Genomic DNA, 24,981 nt, shown 5'->3' with positions numbered 1-24,981 from the left:
TTGATTATGGTTGTTTTTTCCTTATATGACAGCCAAGATACCTTGAACCTGTTGACAAATGTAGCCACTATGTATGTGTTAATATGGGTTGGATATTATACAACATTTCAAGGAACTGCCTTAAGGATGTTCAGAAGCCAGATTGTGGTTTTCGAGGAATGCCGGTTCAAGTTAACTCTGATAGTTGTTGCCCAGAATGGGAATGTCCTTGTAAGTCACTGTTTTATTTTTAAATACAACATAGAGCCTTGATCTGTAAATTTCAAGTAATAAATTAAGGGTTTATTGCAGTGGGAATATGAGGTTGAATACTGACATGAATTTAAAAGAACTGTTCGTCAGAAACCAGAATGAAATATACTGAAACTTTTGGTATTTTTGAATTCAAGAGAGTCAAAATATTTTCTTTTGAATCAAAAGATTGAAATGAAATCTGCAGCATGAACATCAGTATATTCCAGCTGACTCTCTTTTCAGAATTTCTATCAGTAGAAATGTTCAGATTTCAATATTTTGTGAAGGAAACAAATTAAATACTGTCATTTCTGCAACACAGAACCCCCAAATTTCAGTTAGCTCTAACTGCAGTTTTTACTCATACTTAGAAACTGCAGAAACTGACAGATGGCTGTCTGCCAAGGGAACAAAAAAGCCACAAAGAAGTTGTATTAATAATCTTGCAGCATTACTGAAACCCATATTGCACTTTTAAGTATCTGTCTCAAGATAGGACAGATCAGTATCTTGTTATCAGTAGCTCAAAAATGCGTACATTTTAATGCATGAATTTTATTTCACAATGTACGGATTCAATGACCTTGACTGTAAAGCATTGACTTAAGTTAAAATTTTCACCAATTTAAACTTTTACTCTAGGCACATAGCAGTAGGCTAAACTATTTCCACTGAGTAATTTAAGACACTTGCTTCTGCTTTTGGTTCAGTATGCTGTCCGCAGAACAAGGTCATCAGTATATATATATAACTATTCAGAGGGAGACAGCAAATATTACTAAATTGGAATGTTTTTAGAAATGCCGTGTATTTGGTTTTGTGGTAATCTCATTAAATGACAGTTCTTTTTTAGGTCAGTGTTCTGTACTGTCTGAACTGAGTGTTATCACATTTGATGGAAACAACATAGCCCTCTGTAATATGGCTTCCTACATTTTAGTCAAGTTACCAGGAGAAATTATTGTTGCTCATATTGAAAAATGTCCTGCTAATCAGGTAAGATTCTTGCATTTCTGCAATAATTGTCATAGTTTCTTGATTTTTTGTGTTATAAGACTGAAATTCTGCTAAATTTTATCAATTAAAACTTACAGATAAAAGCCATACCCTTTGAAAAATGGCAGGTTACTTAATATTCAAGGAACATGTTAATCATGCTCTCTAGATCAAAGAATTTTATCTCAGGTAAAACAGTAATTGTATTATGTTATAATGAAATTCAAATGTAGGTTCCTTTTAACTTAATTAGGGTGACATAGCTTCTGTATTTGCATGTCTCCGTTCAGGTTCTCCACCCACAAAGCTTCCCGAGGACTTGAATTTATAATTTACAGTATGGTAAAAATAGTAAAATACTTTGAATAGCCACTCAAATCTGTAGTAGTTATTTTAGGAAGGTATTAATGGTTTTGGGATTACTGTGAAGAGCTGTTCTTTGTAGTTGTCCAACTCACTGCATTGCCTACAGAGGGAATCCAGCCACTTTATTTTTAGACTGTCAGTTTAGGTCAGGTCAGTCTCATCCTTAGGGTCTTTACATACACCTCCTTTGCACTGTCCATAGTCCTAATTCATGTAGCTCTTGAACAGCTGGCTTACATTTCCATCTTCGGTTTGTGCATGAAGAAGTTCCTGATGAGGAACTCCATCAGGATTCTTTCCTTTCCATCCTTATTTGCTCTCTTACGTACTCTCACTGGGGGAACTGTACACATGAATTTTAAGTCCCAGTCTTACACTGTTTTAGAGGTTTTCTTTTAAATTTCTCCCTTCACTGTTTCTTGGTTGCAGACTAAAGGTGTGAACACAGCTCACGGAACCAGATGAGCTTTAGAAGTCTGTAGCTGTGGTTCTCTAAGAAATACTTTTTGAAAGGGCGTTGCAGCATATGCTAAATCTTGTGATACTGATAATGAGTTGCTGTCAATGCAAAAGCTTTTCAGCTAAAAGCCAGCTGAGGTATGGTATATATGAGCTACATCTTGTGCAGGAGGATGCCTTGGTAAAGTAGCAGTTTTATCAGAGTTAGGGCAGGAGATTTTATTGGCGTATCTGTTGTATTTCTGTGTATTTTTAATTCATCTTGTTCAGGTCATGGTGTTATCTTTTCTGTCTTATTTTCCACATAAATCCCTTTGATTTAAATCTTTAACAAGCAAATCAAGTTTCTAAAAATAGTTCATAGAAAGTTCACAAAAATAATTCACAGAAAGCTGCATTAGCTGGGAAATGTGTATTTTTATTATTTATAAGGAATATATTAAATTAGTTCAGCTGGTTGTAGAACTTAAAGAAAACAGTCAACTTCTTTTTGCTAAATAAGAATGCTGCTGATTATTATTGCACTTCTAATCTCTTTCTAATGTTTTTCAGAGTGCAAATTCAATAAGAAAACTAGTGAGTACTTTTTTCTTTTACTAATTATAAAATACATCATTATTGCACATCTTGAAAAAATTCCCTATGGCACTGGTATACAATTAGAAAATAAATAGTAACTGAACTTGTCACTTTTCTTTTAAGGTTCCCCCTGCAAGCACTTCAGGGCTCTGTTTAAAGAAATTGAATGTAACAACAGGCACATATCAGTTACTTATCAATCGTTTAGCAAGAAAAGTGAGTATATATCATGTATACATCATGTGCACACTTAAAAGATAGCTGAGAGCTCATTCTGTTGTAGAATGAAATAGATTAATTTATAATGAATGCACTATAAGATTAGGATTACTTTTGCTGTTCAGGTTCCCAGTAATTCATAGTATGCTAGAAGCAAAAAAATATGTATTTCTGACACCATGCTCCACTTATATGCCATTTATCCAAAATGAAACTTCAAAGTTCTTTTGAGATTTTAAAGAAGCTGCAAAAGCATTTATACTTGAGAATGTATTCCCAGAAAACCCAAAGCCAAACAGAAATGTTCCAAAATGTGATAAATACTTAAGCTGCCTTTCCTGAATAATAACAGGTGAGAACAGATAACTTTGAATAAATGAATGCGGGTGGAGTTTATCCACCCGCATTAATATGTTTTATCATATGATATGTGATAAGTAAGATTTATTGCTTCTGTAATTAGAAAAGATTTTTGTATCTTTTTTTCTTATGCCTACTTCATTTGCAGTTATAGGAAATGGTACTAACAGGAAGCTCTGTGACTTAAGCACTGTGTCTGTTATTTTATGGCAGAGGCTGTAAAAAATATCTTTTGCTATAAAATGTAGAGACATAAAATGCATCTTTGCCATCTGTTTTTATCCCTAAAACATATTTGGTTTATTTTAGGTAGCAGTGGATTCTGTAATTCAATCATTACCGTTTTCAAAAGAGGGACTGAGTATTCAGGATACTGGTGCAATGTATGTTGTTAATACCCCAGCTGGTATTAGCATCAAGTGGGCTCACATTACAGGCATCATCGATATACAGTATGGATTACACTCTAACATGTCCATGAAGACAGAAGGACTTTGTGGTGAGGCTATGATTTTTTTTTATATTTAATAATTTCCCATTTAAAATGTACACCTGCCTTTTGTGTTTGTGACCTGCTGTCCCTGTAGCTCTCCTTGTGACCCCATTAACTACACTGGCAATCTTATTAGAGGTGGGCTTGTGAAATTCTGTTAATAATAGTAGATCAGTAGCTCTTTTTCAAAGCACTCTGGTTTGCAGAGCAAGGAATGATCATTAGATTGTATCTAATTAACTTTAAAAAACTGTACTCATCACTGCCTGCATTTAAGAATATTTTTGAAGTCAGGCAAAGAAAAGGGTAAAATTTTCAATGGAGAACTGGCTGCTGAAGAAGTTCAGGTAATGACAGTATATTTCAGTGATTATGAGAGAAAAGGATAACTGTCAGATGTTAGCAGTGGCAGCTTATCACTATAAAAATACTGATAAAAGGTATATCTTGGGAAGGGTCCAAGTCCCCTGAGGGTAGTGAATCCAAATTGTGATCTGTTAAGGCTGGATCTAGGGTCCAAAACTGTGCTGATGTGTCTCAGACTTACAATGATAGTAAATTGAGCACGTTTCAGGCTTCCCTGATTCCTTTCTTGTAACCCTGCTAGTAGGAATTACATGGAAAATTGTAAGCAAATATTTGAGTTACTCTAATTCTATCATGCATGTTCATTTCCTGGTGCACAGTCTACCCCATATTGAACAGGAAAATGGACTTTTTATAATATTTTAAACTGCTTTCAGTTTTAAAAGCAAACAAAAAACAATTTGGATAAGGTTTAAATATAGCTGTAAACAAAATAAATTGAAAATCAATTGCTGTATTCTGCTTGAATGAAAGTTCTCCTAGATCTACTGAGAGAAGGTGAATGCTGGCTCTGCATCTTTTTCCAGTATCATGCCATCTTATCTGTGCACACTGAAAAAGATTGGGATAAGATGTGGTCAAATGGAGGAAGGATTATAGAATAGTTACTCATTGTGCCATGAAAAGAAAGAGGAAGACTCTGCAGACAAATCCAATCTCTGCTGTGAAGTGTTGCTCTACCTGATACTTTGCCATGAAGTCTGAAGCCTCTTTTACCACTTCTTTTCTATTCTCTGCCTTTTGTTCCTGTCTAGGATTCTCCTATTCTCTCCCTCTCAAACAGAAAAAACTGTGGGACTATGTGGCACAATGGCTTTATTTTTAAAGCTGTACTGATTGTGCAATTTTTTAGCATCACCCTACAAATTCTAACACCAGTACAGTTTGTGGGATGGCATTAGGGCAGCAGCAAGAAGCAGAAGTATTAAGAATATTGAAGAGTGGTGCTACCGTCAAATGCTCCTTATGCAAATACCATCTTCTGTGTTTCTCCATGCTGCTGAGAATAACAACCTGTCATGTGAGGCTAACCCAGTCCTACAAGGGACCCTGGAGGGTATCAGGATACAGGACTGGAAGCATGAAGGCAAGCACTTAACGTGTGGTTAGCAATGTGGAAAGAAAGTGAAAAAAGGATAAAGGCACCTTGGTTGATTACTTGCTGGGATGTAAAACACTGTTATGAAGATTAAAATTTTGGCATTAAAGACTTGCTACATTGTTGTGGTTTAAGCCCAGCTGGCAACCCAGAACCTCGCAGCCACTCGCTAACTCCCCCCGTTCCTCCCCCCACTCCTGGAGGGATGGGGAGGAGAATCGGAAGAATGTAACTCCCACGGGCTGAGATAAGAACAGCCCAGTAACTAAGGTATAACACAAATCACTACTGCTACCACCAATAATAATAATGATAAGGGAAATAACAAGGGAAGAGAATACAGCCGCTCACCACCCGCCAACCGATACCCAGCCCAACCAAGCAGTGATCTAGCCCTTCCGGGTAACTGCCCCCAGTTTATATGGTAGGCATGACGTGCTGTGGTATGGAATACCCCTTTAGCTAGTTTGGGTCAGGTGTTCTGTCTCTGCTTGCTCTCAGCTTCCCCTCCTCCCTGGCAGAGCATGAGACTCAGAAAGTCCTTGGTCAGAGTAAACATTACTGAGCAACAACTGAAAACATCGGTGTTATCAGTGCTGTTCCCAGGCTGTAAGTCAAAACCGCAGCACTGCACCAGCTGCTAAGGAGAAAAATGACTGCTACTGCTGAACCCAGGACAGCTTATAGGAAGTGTATGTTTTCATTGATTAATCAACAGAATACATACAATAATGAATTCAGGTAGCCAGTGGATGTCAGGGGTTTAGGTGGAGTGGTTTTTTCAGTGGGTTTCTTTCCCAAAAGAAGTAATATGGCATGTTTGTTTGTACTTTGAATGCGATGCTCTGTCTCCAGGAGTGTGTAATGGAGACCCTACTGATGATCTGAAAATGCAAAACAGGACCATAATTACAAATATGGAGGACATTGAAGTGTTCATTAGGAGCTGGGAAATTGAGAAATCACTTGATGTAACAACCAGGAGGCCAGTAAGAAACTGTACTGAAGATAACTGTACATACTGTATGGGACTGTTAAATGGAAGCACTTTCATCCCTTGTCACAAGAAAGTGAGTATGAAGATCAGAGAAATTCCAGGTGCAAATTAAAGATTTATAGTTAAGAAAAGAGCAAGACTGATATGTATAGTTTTTATGTATTGCTTATTTCCATGAGCTGACAACTGGATGAGTGGCTTTAATACTTCTGTCATTTTGGCTTTAATACTCTTGTCATATTGTCCGTTGTAAGCATACATCTATATCGATCCCTGTGCTATTATGGTCTTTATTAAATTATTTAGTAGGCAAAGCTCAAAGGAGAGACACCAGATCATCATCTCAACACAAGCACATTCCAAATAATAATTCAATTTTCAATAAATGCTTGACACAGGTCACTAGAACAGAAAGCCTCATGCTTCTGCTGCATACATCAGCAACTCATGCAGCCTGAGACTGCTTGAACTGAAGACATTTCCAGTCAAACAAATTTTGATATACTCACTATTATGTTGACAATTTGGTAACATTTCTTACAGAAAGCATTATCTTTTGTTTCTGGGCACTGTACTTTCTAGCAGAGATATAGCTGTAGCATACGGACTACCACTAGAGGTGGGTAGTGCAGCACAGCTGCTTTCCTAAATGAGGAACCCCCAAATCTCTGAGGTCTGAATTACTTTCCCCACGTAATACAAAGTGAAAGGATTAATTACTCAAGGGGCCCATTCCTTCTCAGATATAGATGTGTCCAGATTCCTGATTCACTTCTTACTGTTCTGCCTTTCCATCGTTGGTTTGCATTGTGATACTCTTCAGCTTTCATCGCAGACAAATACTATCAAAAGTATTGAAGGCAGCTGAGCCCCTTCCTTCAAGCTTCCAAGCCCTCTCATCACTTTCCACGGGTAGAAAAAATTGATGGAGTTCTGAAAGGAAGGGGTTAAAGAGTTTTGTTGTTTGTTTGTTTGTTTGTTTGTTTTAAGATTAATAGATATTAGTCACAGAAACTTAATGGGAGGGAGCAGTGATAAGCAGTTTGGAATCAAGAAGGGAGAATAGCACCAGCGGGTAGCAGAATGCTTTTCATAACTGTTTCAACACATCTCATTTAAAAATAATTAAAGGGAATCCGAATAGTCAGAATTCCTACTTCATATATGCTTCCAAGAGAACTCTCATAGCCTCAAATACAATGCAATTGCATCTTTTACTAGTTCATAGCAAAACATGACATAGCATCAAAACTGCCAAGGACTTGTTTCATCCATTAGAAAATTTGTTTTCTTTGACATACATGATGGAGGTAGAGCCAGAGTGGATAGAGCAAATTGTACTCTTCACATGCATGAAGCAACTGGATAAAGATAGGAAGCAATCATCAGGGCAATTAACTTCATGGCAAAGTGAGTGACTGCTTGAAGACTGCTGAAACCATAGGGAGAGCTGGGCTGCAGCACCATAGTAAACAGGAAAAATCTGACTTTTCCACCTTATTACAAGCCTATAAAAATAAGAACACATAAATATTGGTTGCACCACCTGCATTCAGACCCAATAGGGACAGGCTATTAAGTCTTCCTGCAGACACAGAAACAGAGCACTCAGTACTAATTCATTCACAGCAGGAATTTATGGAAGGTATAGCAGCAATGCTTAGCTGAGATTGTTGACTTCTAGCTGACAGGACGATAACTGCAAAAGTGGTGTGGCAATGTCATTAGGACTGTCTTCTTTGCCTACTAATGAGCATAAAAAAATTTCTATCAGTTGAAGTTTTGTAGAATGAGTGTTCTGGAAAAAATGCAACTTTTTTGCTTCAGACAATGCTTATGATTTTTTCCCTTGCAGCTGTATTATTCCTTGTAATTAATGACTTAATTGCAGAAAGCTCTTCCACTTCTTAATTCTCAATTACAATATGTTCCCAGGTCTCACCACAGGAGTTTTGTGAGAAGATGTGGATCAACAGTACCTATTTTTGGAATTATGAGTGTGATGCACTTTCTGCATATGTGGCTTTATGCAACAAGCACAACATCTGCATTAAATGGAGGACACCTGATTACTGTTGTAAGCGGATAGCTATGTTCTATACCCCAGAGTGGCTTTATACTGCTGCAGTCTTTAGTGATGAGTTAAAAATACTTTTTTTTCTATTGTTATTGTGAGTACCATCTTATTCCATCACAGCATTAGTAAATCAGGGTAAAATTTATTAAGATGTATTGTTTAAGGCGAAGTATCATGGATCAGTTTTAATCTTGATTGAATTAGTTTCTTAAAATACTGATAGAAATAGAAATGCATGCTTTCTATGATACACTTGCTTGTTCTTACTACCTGTTAGCCCAATTAAATGCTAAAAGAATAACAGCAGCACTCACTGCCTTTTTTTTATTACTTGCAGCACTGAGTTGTCCCGAGGGAAAGGAATACCAGCCTTGTGTGCAACCCTGTGAAGCCAAGACATGCTTGAATAAATGGTTCTATGAAGATTCTCCCTGTTCCTACTTAAGGGAGGACTGTGTTTGTAGAAATGGCACTATTCTGCATAGAACAGACTCTGACCTCTGTATACCAGAAGAAAAATGTAGTAAGTGCTGCAGCAGAGGGCAGTTTTGTAGATATGCTAATATTAACTGCAGCTCACTAGAAGTGATGTTTAAGTTCCCTGTCAGCCCTCAGTAAGTGTGATCTGGTATAGCTCCCTTCAACAGAGCCTTCATCTATCTCACCAAGTTTGAGCTTTCAGTGCACTTGGATTCAAAAGCCAGTGCTGATGTACTTCCATCAGGGAAAAATAATGGTCATCCTTCCATAGCACCCAGGTTTTCTTTCCTAGATTACTCAGGAAGGAATAGTATGGGCAGGTTCTTTCCCTTACACTCAGTATTTATTTTCACCCATAGTGAAGCCTTTGTTCATTTGGACTTTTTGAGGTCATCATCTTTTCTTGGATTCCTTGATTGTAATGCTCCACAGCACTCTTATTTTATGCAATGCTTCTATGGAATTCTTAGTTGCTTGCAGGAAATCTGCACTCTCTGCTTAATAAAGGGATACAATGTTTTTTCTCTCAGCATGTACAGATGACAAAGGACAACCCCGCTCTGCTGGGGAGATCTGGAATGGGTCCATGAGAGGCTGTTGCATGTACAGCTGTTTAGAAAATGGAAGCATTGTTGCTGTAGAACCTGAATGCAATGATGATCCACTACCAGTGTGTGAAAGACAAGGGGAAGTTATTGTCCATGTCATCGAAGAAAGAGCTTGCTGTCCGAAGAAAGTTTGTGGTGTGTACCACACTTATTTTCAGTAACAGAACTATAAGATTAAGTGCTTGACATTCAGTGGCAGATGTTGATCTTTAGACAGGGTCCAAGGTAGCATTTTTCAGAAGTGTTTTTTAGGTACTCGTGGTTGCTTGGGCCAGCAAAGCAGGCTGCTTTACTTTGTAAGAACTGACTCACTGAAATAATATATTTTTTTCATTCTTAGAAGTCTGCTTGTGAAACAAAACTTTTGTTCAAAATGATTTTTGAAGCTCTTTGTTTGAATTGCAAAATAAGTTATTAAATACTTGATGACAGAAGTAGCTTGGTAATTGGGGCAGTCATCAGAGCCTGTTCACTTTTCTTATTAATGCTTTGGTACCAAAAGCAATATCCTCTGACCTACTGCTGTTTCACAGAAGCAGTATTCTGTGAGCTGATCACTGAATGCTAATATTTTGTCTAGCCATGGTTAAGGAATAAGCTCATTGCTCCTAAAATGTTAAGTAAAAGAGACTAATTTCTTCATAACATCTTTAAGGAAAATGGGCACAAATGGTCCAACTGATATGCTTTTGCTCATTGCACACCTGTAACCAACACTGAACTGTCAATTTGTTAAGGGAATATTTTCACTGGGACATTTTAGCTGGCTTCATGTGTAGGAAGCAGTGTAGGCAAATACCTGCTTTAAGAGGGATATAACTGCTTGTACACTGCCACGTGATTGGAGTTCCACCAGCCCTGGGTTGAGCTCGGAGGTCTACAGGATGGTATGGAGTACACTTTAAGCTAACTTAGGCTGCTTGTAGTTTGTGGATCTCTATATTGAATGGTATATACATCTTGAGATATAGAACTTGTACTCATATCTGTTCAAATGTGTCAAAATTGATTGGTTTTTTTATCCCACAGAATGTAACAAGTCATTGTGTGACACCATTATTCCAACATGCAAACCCAGTGAGAAATTAGTGGCAGGTTACCACCCCATGTCCTGCTGTCCACAGTACCGATGTGGTAAGGGAAATACAAACACACAGTTTCTGGGACGTTTTCCACACTTGTATTATGTGTTGTAAGAAAACCTGCCTTACAAGTTGTTTTAGTTGTTAACAGAGTGGGACACTGTAAGTAGCACCAGGCAATGACTTTTTTTTTCCACATGCCAATATTTTCTTGTGTTTATGTTTTGTGTCACTATTGACTTACAGATAATTTGGGGTAGATGAAGAATATCTTTTATCTATCTTTTTAGTATTATTTCTGTGGCTGTTTTTAGAATAGTGTTTATTTCACATCCTGCAGAATGTGATCCTTCAGCTTGTTTCAATGCTTCCCAGCTGGACTGCAGAGAAGATCAATTTATTGTGGAAGCAAAACAGGAAGATTCCTGTTGTTTCTCTTATCTATGTGGTAAGAATCCTCTAGTATTTTTATGATTAACTAAGAAATAGTGAAGTATTTACAAAAACAGTCTATAGTTCTAAACCTAATCATTTAAGTCAGGAATTCATGTAGAGGTCAGTGGGATTTCACACAGGTCAGGCTGGCTAGAGCATAGGTCATTCTTCAGTTTTGGGATCTTTTTATTTCAAACATAATTTTGAACATATACTTGAACTTTGTTATGGTTTTATATTTGAATGTCAATCCATAAAAGCTCTGTTATCCAAGTAACAAACATGATATGACTTGTTATAGAGATTATTATATGGAAGTCACATGTGCTAACATTTTTGTATTGAAAACTTTGCTTTTTTTTAAATTTAGTTTGTGAATCCTGTATTGAGCCCGTTCCCTTGTGTAATGAGGGGGAAATTCTCACTGTAGACCTTAATACCATACATTACTGTTGTCCTCATTACTACTGCGGTGAGTATAATTCTTTATCAGTTCAATATGTTACCAAATTTAGTAAATATGACAGACTCTGTGTGTGGAAATTCAGCATTTAGGGTGGGCTGCAAGAGAGATTAAGAGATCTAAATTAGGGTGTTCACATAGAGGTGGGTTCAAATTTCTTGGTATACTCAGTGGCAGTCTAACCAACCCAGTCAATGGAATCTGGAGATGTTATTTAGTCCACCAGAGAGAATACAGGTACTTTCAGGGTTATCTAAGTAATGATATACTGATGTGGAACTGAATCCCATCCTTGGAGTATAAATATACAGTTGTTCACATACTAAAACACCTGCTATAAAACAGCTTTCATATTGTTGTTCCTCTGTTGTACCATTCGTTAGTGTTTAGGCAGTTTCTTCGCAGTTTTAGCTTTTCTAAAAGCTAAAGGAAGCGATAGGCCAAGGGTTTCAAACACTGCTGGGTTGACTACTATTCAAAAAAGAAGCAGTCAGAAGAAAAATATTTGCAGTTTAATGTGGTCTTTGGTAGCCACAGAAATTGTGGTGTATGTTCTTAAGTAATGTCTACATGTGTAACTGCTTGATTTAGATTAACTCTTGACCTGTTGGAGTCTTTGAGTAATTTCAATTAATTAAGTAGTCTTCAAGCAAGTCTGGAGCTTAGTAATTTTTACTTCAGCTGGTTCCATATTTTGGTCCTTACCTTTTCCTTGCGCTTTGCACCCAGGTTAAAGTTTCTGCAAAGGGCCTTTGGCACTGTTTTTGCCAAATTCTGGCAGGTAGAAACTTAGATCTTAGTATGTGGTCATCTTTCAGAGTCCCGGTAAGCCACCTCTGATAAGGCAGGCAGATATCTTCTTACTGGAGTCTTCCTAGGAGGACAGTTGCTCGCTGTTATCTTACAGAAGTGTGCTTTACAGCACATTTGTAGCTGGTACTAGTTATCAGCTTGAGTGACTCTGAAGTCAGAGGAATATTAAATAATTCATGTGTGAAGTTTTCTGAAAATTTCAACATGTTTTAAGGCAACTAAAAGCATTTTTTAGAATCTTTGTTTATTTTTTAAGCTCCAAATATAATTCAGATGCTCAAGAAACACAACAAAAAATAGTTAAGATGTCATTAAAATAGTTCATAGAAATATAAGCCAGAAAATTCAAAGGAAATTTGAGTAAATGTGTGTCTCACGTTTCTTCTCTCCTTATCCCCTTTAGTTTGTGATGAAAATCTTTGTTCTGAGCCTCCTACAAATTGCACAGATGAAATGACACTTGCGAAGGAAAAAATACCTGGGCAGTGTTGTCCAGAATGGCACTGTGGTAATCATTGCTTTATTCCTTAGTCATTGCTGGTAACAAAAGCTAACAAGTAGATAACTGACTACCATGGTTTTCTTGTTTTCTTCTCAGAATGTAGCTGTGAAAACACTACTAAGCTGACCTGTAAATTGGTAAGCACTGTCCTTTAGATAATTTTATTAATGCTGTTCAACCCTCTTACTCCTCCCTTTCCATTCCTTGTTTCAATTAGTTTTAAAGGGTGTTGAGGCTGAACAGGGACAGGCATGTAACTCCAAGTGTCTGCACAGTACTGTCAACTATTCCTTGGGGAAGTTTCGCCTTGTGTGTTGTAAGATGTCGAAAGAAGGAAAACAACTGCAGTATTATTCTGTTCAATGTTGACTCAAAATATGCTGGGAAGGTTTTCCATTTAAATAAACCCAATTATTTTTAATAATTAATTAAGAATAAGCTTTATGATCATATATATAATCTGAAGAAATATGTTATTTTGTTAATCCTTTATGCTTTTGATTAAAATGATTTAACAACACTGAATTTAGCTGTTATCAGAAGCCATAAATATTTTGCTCCTCACATACTTTCTCATAATAGGGACTGTGATCTGGAAAATAATTATGAGTGAATGTTCAAATTCCCATTATTACTGTAGTGATGGAGATATTTTCCGTATCAAATGCCTGTCGCTTGACCTTCTGTTTTCCCTTATGTGAAGGTTGAATAATGTAAAGTCTAAACAGAAGCTGTGAATTTGAATAGCTATTACCTAGCTTTTGGAAGAAAATTCATATCAGCTAGTCTGTTGCTGTTATGTTTATTACTGACATAACTTTGTATCTAGGAAAAACTGCTCTTCAGTGACTCTGCTATTCAAATGCATTCTCTTTGCTCCTGTTTAAAGCGATAAATACATCTAATAACTCTGAATGTGCTACTGTTTCTTAAGTACGTTGAAATTTTTCTCATTTATGAAAGCAGGGCTGGAAGTGATGAAAGTAGTATTTTACTTTTTTAAAGAAAAAAAATGTCTGTTTAGCGCTACATTCAATTGTCCATGACTTTGCAAACTCTTATCTTTTTATCCTCAGGGAGAAGTTAAAAAAATAGATAGTAATATTTCCAGTGCTTGTGGATGCACTCACTACATTTGTGGTAACTTTTTTCATATTCTTAGCTGTTTTAGTTTAGTTTTTAGCAAAAAAATATCATGCAAAGAAAGCAGAAATAGGGCCATAATAACTTTCTCAAGCATAAATACTCCTTTAACTTGATTTCATGGGTGTCTACTTAGTTATGCCAGTACACTCTCTTTTCTGAACACCATGCTTTGCCTGCTAACCCATCCATTTTGTGTCTGTTCTGGTGAGGTGTAGCAGTGTCATAAAACTGCCCTTGCTTTCAGAGTCAGGCATGGTCTGTCTGGTGGGAGGCGGATAGGGTGCAGATTGTGAACCTTAGCTGAGCGTGAGCAGCGCGAGTGCTGCTAGTTCAATACGAGCACTAATGAGACATCTCACATCAGAGCAACAGACCTGTCCAGCCAGCACAAGGGTAGATACCCTGTCTTAAGATCAGACCTCTGCTCCCTTCCCTCACTCAGCTACCCTGTGTAGACTAGATTTCAGCTGTGCTGTGCATGGGGTGCTTGCTGCCCGCTGCAATCCTGACTGCAGCCCAGGCTGAACTGCCTCTGGGAGCAAAGCACACATTTACAATACAGCTTGAGGATATTACTGTCCCACAGGTAATTGTAGACGTGCTAGTTTAACGGACAGAAAGGCCACATTTTGTGATGTGCAGAATGATTCATATAGCGTATGTAGCCCAATGTTAAATATTAGAGCTCTTTAAAAATAAGACCAACACTTTTTTTTTTTTTTTTTTAATTCTGTAGTAGGAACACTTTAGACAGTTTTGCATTTTGTAGCATTTTCTTAAGCTGAATTACACCTTCCTCTCCCCTTCCCTCCCTGCCCCACCCCGTCTGATAAATAAACCACAAACCAATCAAGTCTCAAAGAATACTTTTGCAGACCATAGGACTTTGCCCTCCATTTGTGTCCACAATGATTCTGTTGATTGGCTTGATGATTTTTTTTCCCCTTCTGGTAACATTTATGTCTTTTGGTGTTAGAGAAGGATGATGTGTGCATCTTCCAAGAGGTCACAGTACTGAATCCTGGACAATCAGTGATTCAATTCCTGGATGGAGACCTTTGTTACACTGCACAGTGCTTACAAGAAAAAGATCAGAACACAGGATACAATGCAATACATTTTACAATGGTGAACTGTTCCCAGCAATGTGAAGCTGTGAGTATTCTTAAAATATGGGAACGATGCTATTTGTGAGCTCAACTACACCATCAGGATAAAAGTCGTAAATGAAGACTTTGTTAGTCCTGTTTGCTAAGTAAGAATTTGAGAACTTAACAGTGATGTGTATCTTGAGTCTCCAGGATTCTTTTGAAAGGTAATTTCTAGCAGCATATGTGTTTACAAAACACTTTTTTCCCCTTTTTTGTTGTTTTCCTTTCTTTCCAGCATCAAATATACATTCCTTCCTCCAGTCACCATACTTGTTGTGGTACCTGTCAAGACATGTCCTGCTCTTTTCATACTGAGAACGGAACACTAATCATGTATGAGGTAAGTGTCTCTGGACAGAGATGGGAAGTAACTATAATGATACAATAAACAGGTGTCTGACAGTCACTTCTTAGTTAACTCATGCTGTGAGTCTTGCTTCATAACTCCTTACTGCTGGTTACACACTCAGGGACTATTTATGGTATATGATGGGAAAAAAGTGTGTTTATTTAAAGACCTGCCATTTCACACTAGGTGAATACCTTGTTTAATTTTATTTGGTGTAAGATTTTCTACAAAGATATATAAATATCATCACTTACTTCAGGCTGGATATGTTCTGAGTGCAGGGTAGGGTTGAAATTCTAACTCTAAGTCATATATGGTGACTAGATGCATTGGGAGCTTCCAAGTCTGCATCAGGATTCCTATGTCCCCCTCTTCCCAGGGCCACTCTTCTCCTCATTCTGGTTTCTACAGAAAGGAAGTGTGCAAACTGAAGCACTGGAGTTTAGGATCCTCATGGTTTGTTCCAGTGTTCATACAAGGAAATTTAGATGTGGTCATGACTTGGTTCATGCTTCCCACTGCTTTTAGAGCAAAAGAAACTATCAGGCTTTTTTTGTGGCACAGAGTCCTTTTGGTCTGCACTAGTACACCAATGCTGAGCCATTTGCTGGAGAGCAGAACCATGCCTCCAGGGAGGAGTAGTCATTGGTACTTAGAGGATGGTCTTTGCTGCCTGTAGGTGGTCTGCAACAAGCTTTCCGCTCCAGTAGGTACTACAGCATGAGGGGACCACTTTCACAAACATTTGGGGTTGGAGATAAAGCCAAAATGTTTTGTATTTCCTGACAATGGTCTTGATGTATACATTCAGGAAGGCAGCACCTGGACCTCTAACTGCACTAACTACAAGTGTGCAAAGACTGCTGCAGGGGCTGTCATACTGGGATCGAGTGTTGTCTGCCCCCCTTTTAATGACACCGAGTGTACAAAGGTTTGTACTTTGGTTGAGGTAAGTGACAATAACTGACCTGGAGTCACTTATTATTGACTGGACCTTGACAACGCAAGCATACTTCATACACTTTCTTTAAATTTAAAAAGTGGTAAGTAAAAACACATAAGAGAACAATTTACAGTCTTGTTTTGACTGAAAAAATACCTGTGAGGAGTACAACAATTTGTTTGGGTCCTAATGATGACTGCTTTTAAAATACTGTGGAATTGGAATCATACTTGATATATCACTATACAAAGTGCTAATCACTATGGCTTACTTTAATTTGGAATAACACTTTGCCCAGTTTGTAGTATGTATACACTAAATAAATTGGATCAAGCAATTCAGAAATGCTGCATATAAAAGAGGGCAATATTAAAAATTCCTGCAGTTATGCAAAGATTAGGAAGATAGGAAGATGACAGAGTATACATAAACTTATCTCTTTAACTAAAAGTTGTATAACATAAAAAAAATTATCTAGCATACATGAATGGGCATCTACCTACACCATATATCTGAAAATGTAAATTGGGCACAACCATAAAAACTGGTTTGAAGAATGCTAATGCTTCATGTATATTACATATTTTTTACAATTTAATTTCTAATTCAATATTTCTCAAGATTCACATTTCTTTTAATTCTTGCACTTGCAGTACACCCTATATTTAATGTACGCTACAAATAATAATAAAAAAATACATGTAGAAATATACAAGTAGAAATATACGAGACAGAGTAAGTAGCTTTGCTGCCTTGACTACAGATTATAAATTTAGCACAGTCCTACTTATCCATTCCATTTGTTTAAGAGTCCTTATTTCTTGCAATCCTGAAGAAGGCATTCTATCTAAAGTTAATGTCTGTTCTACTTTGACTTTATGCTCCAGTTTCTTCCTTGGAACCCTTTTGTCACCATCTATTAGGATCTTTCCTTAGTAATAAATCATTAAGATTTTAAAGAATAGAGCCCTAAAATTAATTTTCTGAATCATTCTGACCTGTTTTTCAGAGATGCTGAGTATAGACTTGAAACAGTAAATGAGGAGAAAACTCTTTTGTGAGGCAGCTTAGGACAATTTAGGAATATGGATTTAAGAGGCTGAGTTTAAGTGCTCATATAAGAAGTCCTTGAACAACTTATTCAATATTTTTCCTGTAATGAAATAAAAAACGCATTCTAGCATGAAAAGACTGAAGCTTAACAATGTCTTTAGCCTGTTGTTACCATAAGAGTGCTATTTATGTTCAGTTGTCTGTTTGATATGTGGTTCTGGGCTATGGACTAAAATTGTGGGTGCCTGTTTCTTGCTTGTTCCCATTCTGTCAGATCCTGACAGTGCCTCTTTCTTTCTCCCTCTCACACTCCCTTTTAATCTCAGAAGGACATTTTCTTCACTTTCATACATTTTAACTTTTAGCTAACAGGCATCTTCAGCAAAAAAACAGTAACAAAGACTATAACTGAGAAAAAGAATTGACCACATCAGTGGTTCTGAAATTCTGCAGTTAATGTTCTCTTTCAAAAGTGTGTATACATACACATGTATATTTAATATTGTAAAAAGCTACTTATTAGGTATTAATTTTTTCCTTAGCATAACATCACTGGAAATCCTTTTACATCATCAGCAAAGTTGCACACCTGAGTTTTTTGAACTGTTCTAATAAATCCTGGTGTGCGGAAATAGATAGGAATGCATGATATAAAAAGATGCTTATAGAAACCCAGTGGCTTAGTCAAAGACACTAGATCAGATGTGCAGCAATGAGTTCATTTTCAGTGTCCAAGGCTATAAAGAATTTGTGAACCAAGCCTCCAGCTCACACATCTCTCTGTAATTCTCTTGATTTCAGTGATGCTACTTTTTATTAGTTGGACATCTTTAAAACATGGAATGTATTGAGATAAAATTCACCTTTGTATTGGCCACTGTTTTTTGCTATATTTTCTTTTTATTTTCCTAGAATGGAGGAATTGTGCAGATGTATAATGATGGCTGCTGCAAGACCTGTAAGTGAGAAAGGCTGCAATATGTGCTTAGTTTGGCTTTCGTTTTGGAGGGTTTGTTTTTTAACCTCACTTGCTGGGACATAAAGGAGGGAAAAGCATGCAGTCCTCCCATAAATCACATAAAATTGTTATAGTTACCTAATTACTCCTATTAAAAGGTTTTGCTTCACTTGGCTGCTGACATGGTAATCTTTAACTTTATTGTTCTGGAGTATAACCAAATCTCTCCAAATATAACCCGTGGAAGATCAAAAGTTATCTCAATTAAAATAATGAAAAGATTTTATTTTTCTCTGCAGTTTTGACAAGAAGAGTTTTTATTATCAAGGTATTTAATTATGTGTACATAAAAATAAAACACTGTTGTGTAAAACTAATTGTGTAGAGCAAAAATCTGTGGAATGCCACAGGAAACCCTCCCCTTTGTCCTTTCTTGTATTCAACATTGGAGTTAAAATATAAAAGGAAATTAGTCTTTGGGGTTTTTTTAAACAAAACTTTACTTAATAATATTGCATAGGAAGTCACAGACTTATAACCATATACTGCACAGTTATTAAATATAATTCAGAAGTGAAATGAGTTGTAAATAATTTGTGATTTAAGAGGAAATATTAATATTTACCAAATACATAATACTCAAGTTTCCAAGTTATGCAAAGCTTTGAAAGTGAACTGCAATTATTGTTGTTCTGTTGCATCCAAAACCTAGAAAAATAAAAGCTATTTTAATACAACAGAATATGTTTTTGTTTGAATGAGAATCGGTACAGAAGAGTAACACACCAGAATTGTACTAAAATCTTGCTAATCATTATTGTTTCTTTAATGAGATAAGCTACATTAAAAAATATTTAAATATCCCCCTCCCAAATTAGGTTGGATTTAAAGTGTAAAGAATTAATGGCTACTGATTTTCTGTTGATCAGGAAGATTCATAATTTTGGCCGTATTCTGTGGCCTCAGGAAAGGCATCGTTATACTTCAGAAATACTTGCTGAGGTGGCTGCTAAAACCCCAGATATAATTAATACAATTTTATGCTATCTTAATTTTATTTTCTTTTTTTTTTTAACTAAAAGCATGTGCCCTGTGGTGAAGCAGTTAAAAAGAGTACTTATAAATAGAGCTTGGGGTTCTAATGGGAACAAATAATCTTTCTGAAAAAGCTTGATTCAATGCATGCAAAGTGAGTGCATATATTTAATTCTTACCTTGCCATAGAGAGACTCATTGCAAAAGTTTGATTTACAAGGAAGTATCATTCCAGTTTTGTGCTAACCAAGGGGAAAATAAAGTTTAAGCCATCTTTAGTAAGACTTGAAGCAGCTGCAAAGTTTCTAAATTTGGTAGACTAACATGAAAGCTCGTTGTTTTTTGCTAAAAGAAAAATTGCAGTTGGCAGTGTAAGAATTAATGAAATGTCATTTAAATAAAAATGTTTTTGTTTCACAAGAAACTTAATATTCCTAATGATTCTGCCAGGTTCTGGATTGGGTCTATTACCCTTTGCCATTAGTCCAGTAGTGCCTACTCATAGTATTAATTGTGAACCAGGTATTATTTTTAATAACATTATTTTCTTCTTTTTAATAATAGTGTAAGCACTGCTTGATATACGTGTATAGCTGGCATCACATTAAATGTCACCATGCAGTTAATGGTACTGTGCCTGATACTGAGAGATGCTGATTCCCTGTTGGCATCCCAAATCAGTGGTGTTCTAAAGCCTGGTCAGGGTTCACTGCTCAGCACCTGTCAGAATCAGGTTCATCCATTTATGGTACATCCTGCTGATAGTTCTTACTCTTGTTCATTTCTGAAATTGGTTTTAATAATGTACAGGGAGGCTGTAATTAGAAATGATACTTTAAAAATTATTATCATCCTGAATACTGTTGCCAAGAGATTCTAAATTTGATCCCAGGTCACTAATTTAATGACTGAACAGTTTTTGCCTTAAAGTAGAGCAAAACTGCCCAACTTATCTGTGCAGATATGGATTCATGCTGTATTTCTTTTGTCACAAATATCATGGTCTTACAAAGTTATGAAAATTGGGGGGGGGGGGAAGGAGGGGGAGAAACATACAATTACAGTCATACATTAATAAATAATTTACACTAGGAATTATGGAATGTTACAGAACTGTTGCATTATGATAATAATTCATCGCTTTTAAAGATAGATAAGTCACAGAAACTCCTTAATCAAATAAGGAGTAAAAAAAGCACACCTGCTACAGAGTGCAGATTTTTTTGACAGTTGAAACTGAGAGAGAAAAAAGCACAACAGCAGAGTTTTCATTAGACATCAGCACCTTATACACTGAAAAGTCATGTATCCCTATATGACTTGTAAAAAAGTACAAAGACTGCATTGTCTGCACATACTAATGCTGGCAAGCACTTCCTAATGGAAATATCACAGGACTTCTTTTTCTTACATGCTACTGAGAAGGAAAAACCAAGATACTGTGGGCTAACAGCTTCGATAGTACAGCAGTGCTAGTACTAGTTCAGCAACAGAATCTTATTTGATCCTGCAATGCACACATTAAAATCCAGCTGTGCTCTGCAGCCAGCCTAATTTTTAAATACCCACTGGAGCTGTGGGTACAGGATATCCTGGTCACTCAGAGCTCATTTGTCTTGTAAAAGAGCTCACAATCTTCTGGAGAACAGAAATATTGTTCTCTTCTGTGTATACCCAGCCATGAAGGCACGTGCTGCAGGTAGAGAAACTCTGCTGGATGGTGCTTATTATTTGAGATGTTGCATGTCCAAAATAGTTGTGTACCAAAACTAATAGGTAATTTTGATGGGAAGTGAAATAGGAGATCTAAGTAACTGCTGTTACACAGACAGAAGTAACAGTCTGGTATGGAGTGCAGCATGAAATATTGTATATTTAACTGTGTCAGTCTTATATTACAACTTTTATTGTGTTAAAAATGGCTTTGCAATGTACAGATTTATTTTTCCAATAAAAGGAAAAACCTCCTATCAGTATCTCCCGGAATGTACTTTAAAATTTCCCTAATCTTAGATCCATATGCTGACTTAATGCTACATACTTCAGTTCTGGTGGTAAAAACTGCACCATATTTAGGAAATATATATGCATCTCTCTCCTTCAAAGTGTCCTTCTTCATCTTTCTCAAAAATATATGGCACGGTAGGATTCTATTTAAATTTTAAACATTCAAAATAGCATCACGATTTTAATCACATTTACAGCTTTACCTTCTCGAATGTTAAGTTCTGAAAATTTTCTTAAATGCAGAATTAAAATCTTATTTACATTCAAGATTCTTATTAAAAAGAATTAATTTTAATACTATTCAAAATTATTTGTGACATCTTTTTTCTGATTGCTTATATTTGTCCTGCCATATGTGTAATTTAAAATCATACTGCTATTTTAATATTTATAAAACTGTTTAGCTTAATGGGCAAATTGATGCTTCACATGTGCAGCTAAAAAATCAATAATTCTGCACAGGAGGTATTCATTAATGTATTATTTTTTGCCTAAAAATAATTATGGAAGTACTAGTTTCAGTGTGCACACTAATGAAAACAAAATACATTTATTGAATATAGCTTCACTTTTTAATAGCTTCACTTTTTTAGTAGAAAACACAGTACAAAAAGTGTATTGATTCAGTATGCATTTTATGTATTTTATCAGGCAAAAAGGAAGAAAGGATTTGCCAGAAAATAACAATCAGGACAACCATAAGAAAAAATGACTGTATAAGTCAAAGCCCGGTAAGCATAGAAGACCCATGATGCTGGGCCTCCGGCATACCAAATCAAGTATTGTGTTATAGCTCTCAACAAGCAACAAAAAAATGCTGCTATCTTCTCAAAAGCAGACCTTTGACCCTAGGAATGTTATCCTACTTGTAAATGGAATAAAATTAGCTGTTCCTATTGGCTGAAGGCCTGAGCCCTCCTACCTGGAAAATCATCTGGCTTCAAATGAAAAGTGCACAGCATAATTATAACTCACATGGGCATTGAACTCTTCACCATGAAATAACATCCCACTCTAAAAGAGGAGTAGAAATGCTTTCACTTAGGATGTGATTTCTCTTTGAATTCCTGCTGCATTCCTCTTTGAAGACCTTTACTCTGTGGGTGTTTCTCCTCCACATAGCATGTGTCTCCATATCGTAAATTCATGATGGCGTTTACTTATGGGTCTGCTTATGACAACTTTTTTCTCAGCTTGGGTGTAGCCCCAGGGTGCATCTCCAGGCAGCAAATGTGCTTCTCATGTAGCACTTACAGGAGAAGCAATTGGCACAGTATCTCTATACTTCCAAAAGGCCTCTGGTAAGACTGTTGAAGAACCTATACAGTCATAAAAGGCAAAATATCATTAGAGATTGAAAGCTGAGCAGGTTAATTTCCATCTTGACAGAAGGTCAACAGTGATATGCCCAAAATTTAATAGTAGAAGTAAGAGTGTGTGGTGTATTTATTTAATTTTAGAAAGAGGACTGGTAATGAGAATTTAACTGTTCAGGAGTCAACATGAATTTAGGTGTGCTGTTTTGAAGTTATTAAATTGTAAACTAGGGATTTGGTTTTGGTATCCACAGCACAACACCTGGGTCAAGGTTAAGACAGAATACATGGTTAAACAACAACAACAAAGTTTAATTTAAAAGAAAAATATATTAAAAATGTGTCTACACTTAGAATGAATGAATTTTAGAAGATAAAATAATTTTAAATTAAAAATGAATTTTTATCACAAAAAAGTTTGAAATGCAATATCCTTGTAACAAATCTTGAGATGTCTAATTTCAGTTCTTATTATACTCCTAGATAAATGTGGCTTCTTGTGATGGAAAATGCCCATCTGCAACAATTTTCAATGTCAATATTGATACCCATTTAAGATTCTGTAAATGTTGTCGAGAAAATGGAACACGTAATCTGACTGTGCCACTGCGCTGCTCAGGAAACGGCACTGAAATTATGTACATCATTCAAGAGCCTATAGAATGCTCATGCCAATGGAACTGAACATTATTGTGGATATGATTTCATCTGTAGAATTAAAAGGAGCTTCCTTTCACCAAACTTTTTTTGATGTTGGATGTCTATAGTACAACTCCAGGGATAAAAAAAAGATGTCCTCAATTATGCTTTAAAATGTAATTTTTCACAGATTTAATAAAGATGATGTTCTTCGTTCTTCACATTTTCTTTTGAAGTACTGGCAAAAACAGAAAGAAAAATATAAATCCTTTCAAAAAAGGTATAATTTAGCCATCATTTATTTCTACTCAGTGGGCTTTCTGACAAGTTGTTGAAAGCTGGTTAATGCCTGTTTCCAGTTGGATTGTGGCTATCTATCAAAGTTCAGAATTTCTCAGTGGTTCTTTTCCTTTTACTCAGGAACTTCCTGTTGAGAACCATCACTGCTCTCATGTTTAAATGGGAGTTTGATAATGACTGAATAAAATAGTGGGTTCAACTGAAACATTTTTTACCTTGCGGAAAAGTCTATCTTTTGTCCATTAAATTGTTGTCATTTAGGGGACTATGCTTACACTGTAAGTCATTGAGAAACAACATGACTATGGTCTGTAAGTGCCTGTAGTAAATCTCCAGAGCATATAGTAGAATCATAATAACGTCTTTAAACTTGAGACATTAATTTCATTTTTATATAGATTATAAATATGAAGCATGACTAGCCAAAAGCTGAAGAGTTCAAGCTTTTGTGCCTTTATGAAAAATATCTGAAAGCTGTTTCTGAGATGAAGGATTCTATTTTATACCCATTTATCAGCTTTCACAAATAAGAAATTGGCTTTATACTAGCTGTAGAATAAGATTCTATGTATACGTATTTATTTAAAAAACAGGATACTGCACATATTAACTATTCATAATGGGTTTCTTCCTTTGTTTTATAGAATCATAGAAGGGTGTGGGTTGGAAGATCATCTAGTTCCAACCCCTCTGTCATGGTCAGGGAAACCTTCCACTAGACCAGGCTGTTCAAAGCCCATGCAACCTGACCTTTCCAGTTCGAACATTTATGTTGAGTATGTTTTTATAAAATACATAAGACTTTTTTTGTTTGTTTTTATTTGTTTTTAATACTGAGATTTGGACTCAACTTAACTTAGGATTCATCATTTTTGAGTCCAGGCAAAAAAAATATCCAGGTGAAAGTTATGAAGGGTTTTCGTGAGCTATTCATGTTCAATCAGATGGTGAATGTCCATGATTGAGCATCTTAAGCTGAACATACTCTCTTTTATTAAACATATTACATAACCTTATCTTGAAAACTAAGGATACAGTTTTAGGCTTGGTTTTAGAACATTACTTTGCTTTATAAACTTGCTGAATGAAACTGATTTAAATGCTGACAGTTTTTCCTTATCATGCAAATAGTTTCAGGATTAAAATTCTTGTTGAAAAGTCTCAAAACTTTTTGACGAACAGTTTTTATTTCAAGCTGTCATCATTCAATTACAAAAAGTTTGGGTTATCACATTGGTTTATACGAAGAAAAATAATAAAAATAAAAAATTCCAAGGCTATTTTACTACTTTGTGTGACAAATCTTTAAACGTTTGCTGTATTCAGTTTGATGGCTTTATAAAGAAAAATAGCATGTACAGTGATATAATCCATCTTAACTAACAATACTGTCATCTCCTCATCCATCTCCTTAGAAATAGTGACTTGGTTTAAAAATTAAAGAACAATCCATTGT

General features: G+C 36.1%; 1 protein-coding gene across 1 annotated transcript in view; it reads left to right on the top strand.

Annotated features, from left to right (window-relative positions):
* Positions 1 to 23,270, top strand: part of OTOGL (otogelin like) — a gene marked incomplete at its 3' end in the record, with an annotated part of 97,983 nt that extends 74,713 nt beyond the window's left edge. The window contains exons 38-59 of the mRNA XM_080610115.1: positions 33 to 210; positions 1,088 to 1,230; positions 2,608 to 2,631; positions 2,758 to 2,850; positions 3,523 to 3,712; positions 6,027 to 6,241; positions 8,104 to 8,245; positions 8,583 to 8,768; positions 9,256 to 9,468; positions 10,363 to 10,467; positions 10,756 to 10,863; positions 11,221 to 11,322; positions 12,530 to 12,634; positions 12,725 to 12,765; positions 13,705 to 13,768; positions 14,751 to 14,929; positions 15,161 to 15,265; positions 16,086 to 16,205; positions 18,183 to 18,228; positions 19,714 to 19,785; positions 21,922 to 22,001; positions 23,070 to 23,270. Coding sequence (XP_080466241.1) covers positions 33 to 210; positions 1,088 to 1,230; positions 2,608 to 2,631; positions 2,758 to 2,850; positions 3,523 to 3,712; positions 6,027 to 6,241; positions 8,104 to 8,245; positions 8,583 to 8,768; positions 9,256 to 9,468; positions 10,363 to 10,467; positions 10,756 to 10,863; positions 11,221 to 11,322; positions 12,530 to 12,634; positions 12,725 to 12,765; positions 13,705 to 13,768; positions 14,751 to 14,929; positions 15,161 to 15,265; positions 16,086 to 16,205; positions 18,183 to 18,228; positions 19,714 to 19,785; positions 21,922 to 22,001; positions 23,070 to 23,270 — 2,712 coding nt within the window. The remainder of the gene's footprint in view (positions 1 to 32; positions 211 to 1,087; positions 1,231 to 2,607; positions 2,632 to 2,757; positions 2,851 to 3,522; positions 3,713 to 6,026; positions 6,242 to 8,103; positions 8,246 to 8,582; positions 8,769 to 9,255; positions 9,469 to 10,362; positions 10,468 to 10,755; positions 10,864 to 11,220; positions 11,323 to 12,529; positions 12,635 to 12,724; positions 12,766 to 13,704; positions 13,769 to 14,750; positions 14,930 to 15,160; positions 15,266 to 16,085; positions 16,206 to 18,182; positions 18,229 to 19,713; positions 19,786 to 21,921; positions 22,002 to 23,069) is intronic.
* Between the last annotated feature and the right edge of the window lie 1,711 nt (positions 23,271 to 24,981).

This window comes from Psittacula echo (genome assembly GCF_963264785.1).
Source record: "Psittacula echo genome assembly, chromosome: 1".
In the NCBI taxonomy this organism is placed as follows: Eukaryota; Metazoa; Chordata; class Aves; order Psittaciformes; family Psittacidae; genus Psittacula; species Psittacula echo.
This window is presented reverse-complemented; position numbering and strand designations above follow the sequence as displayed.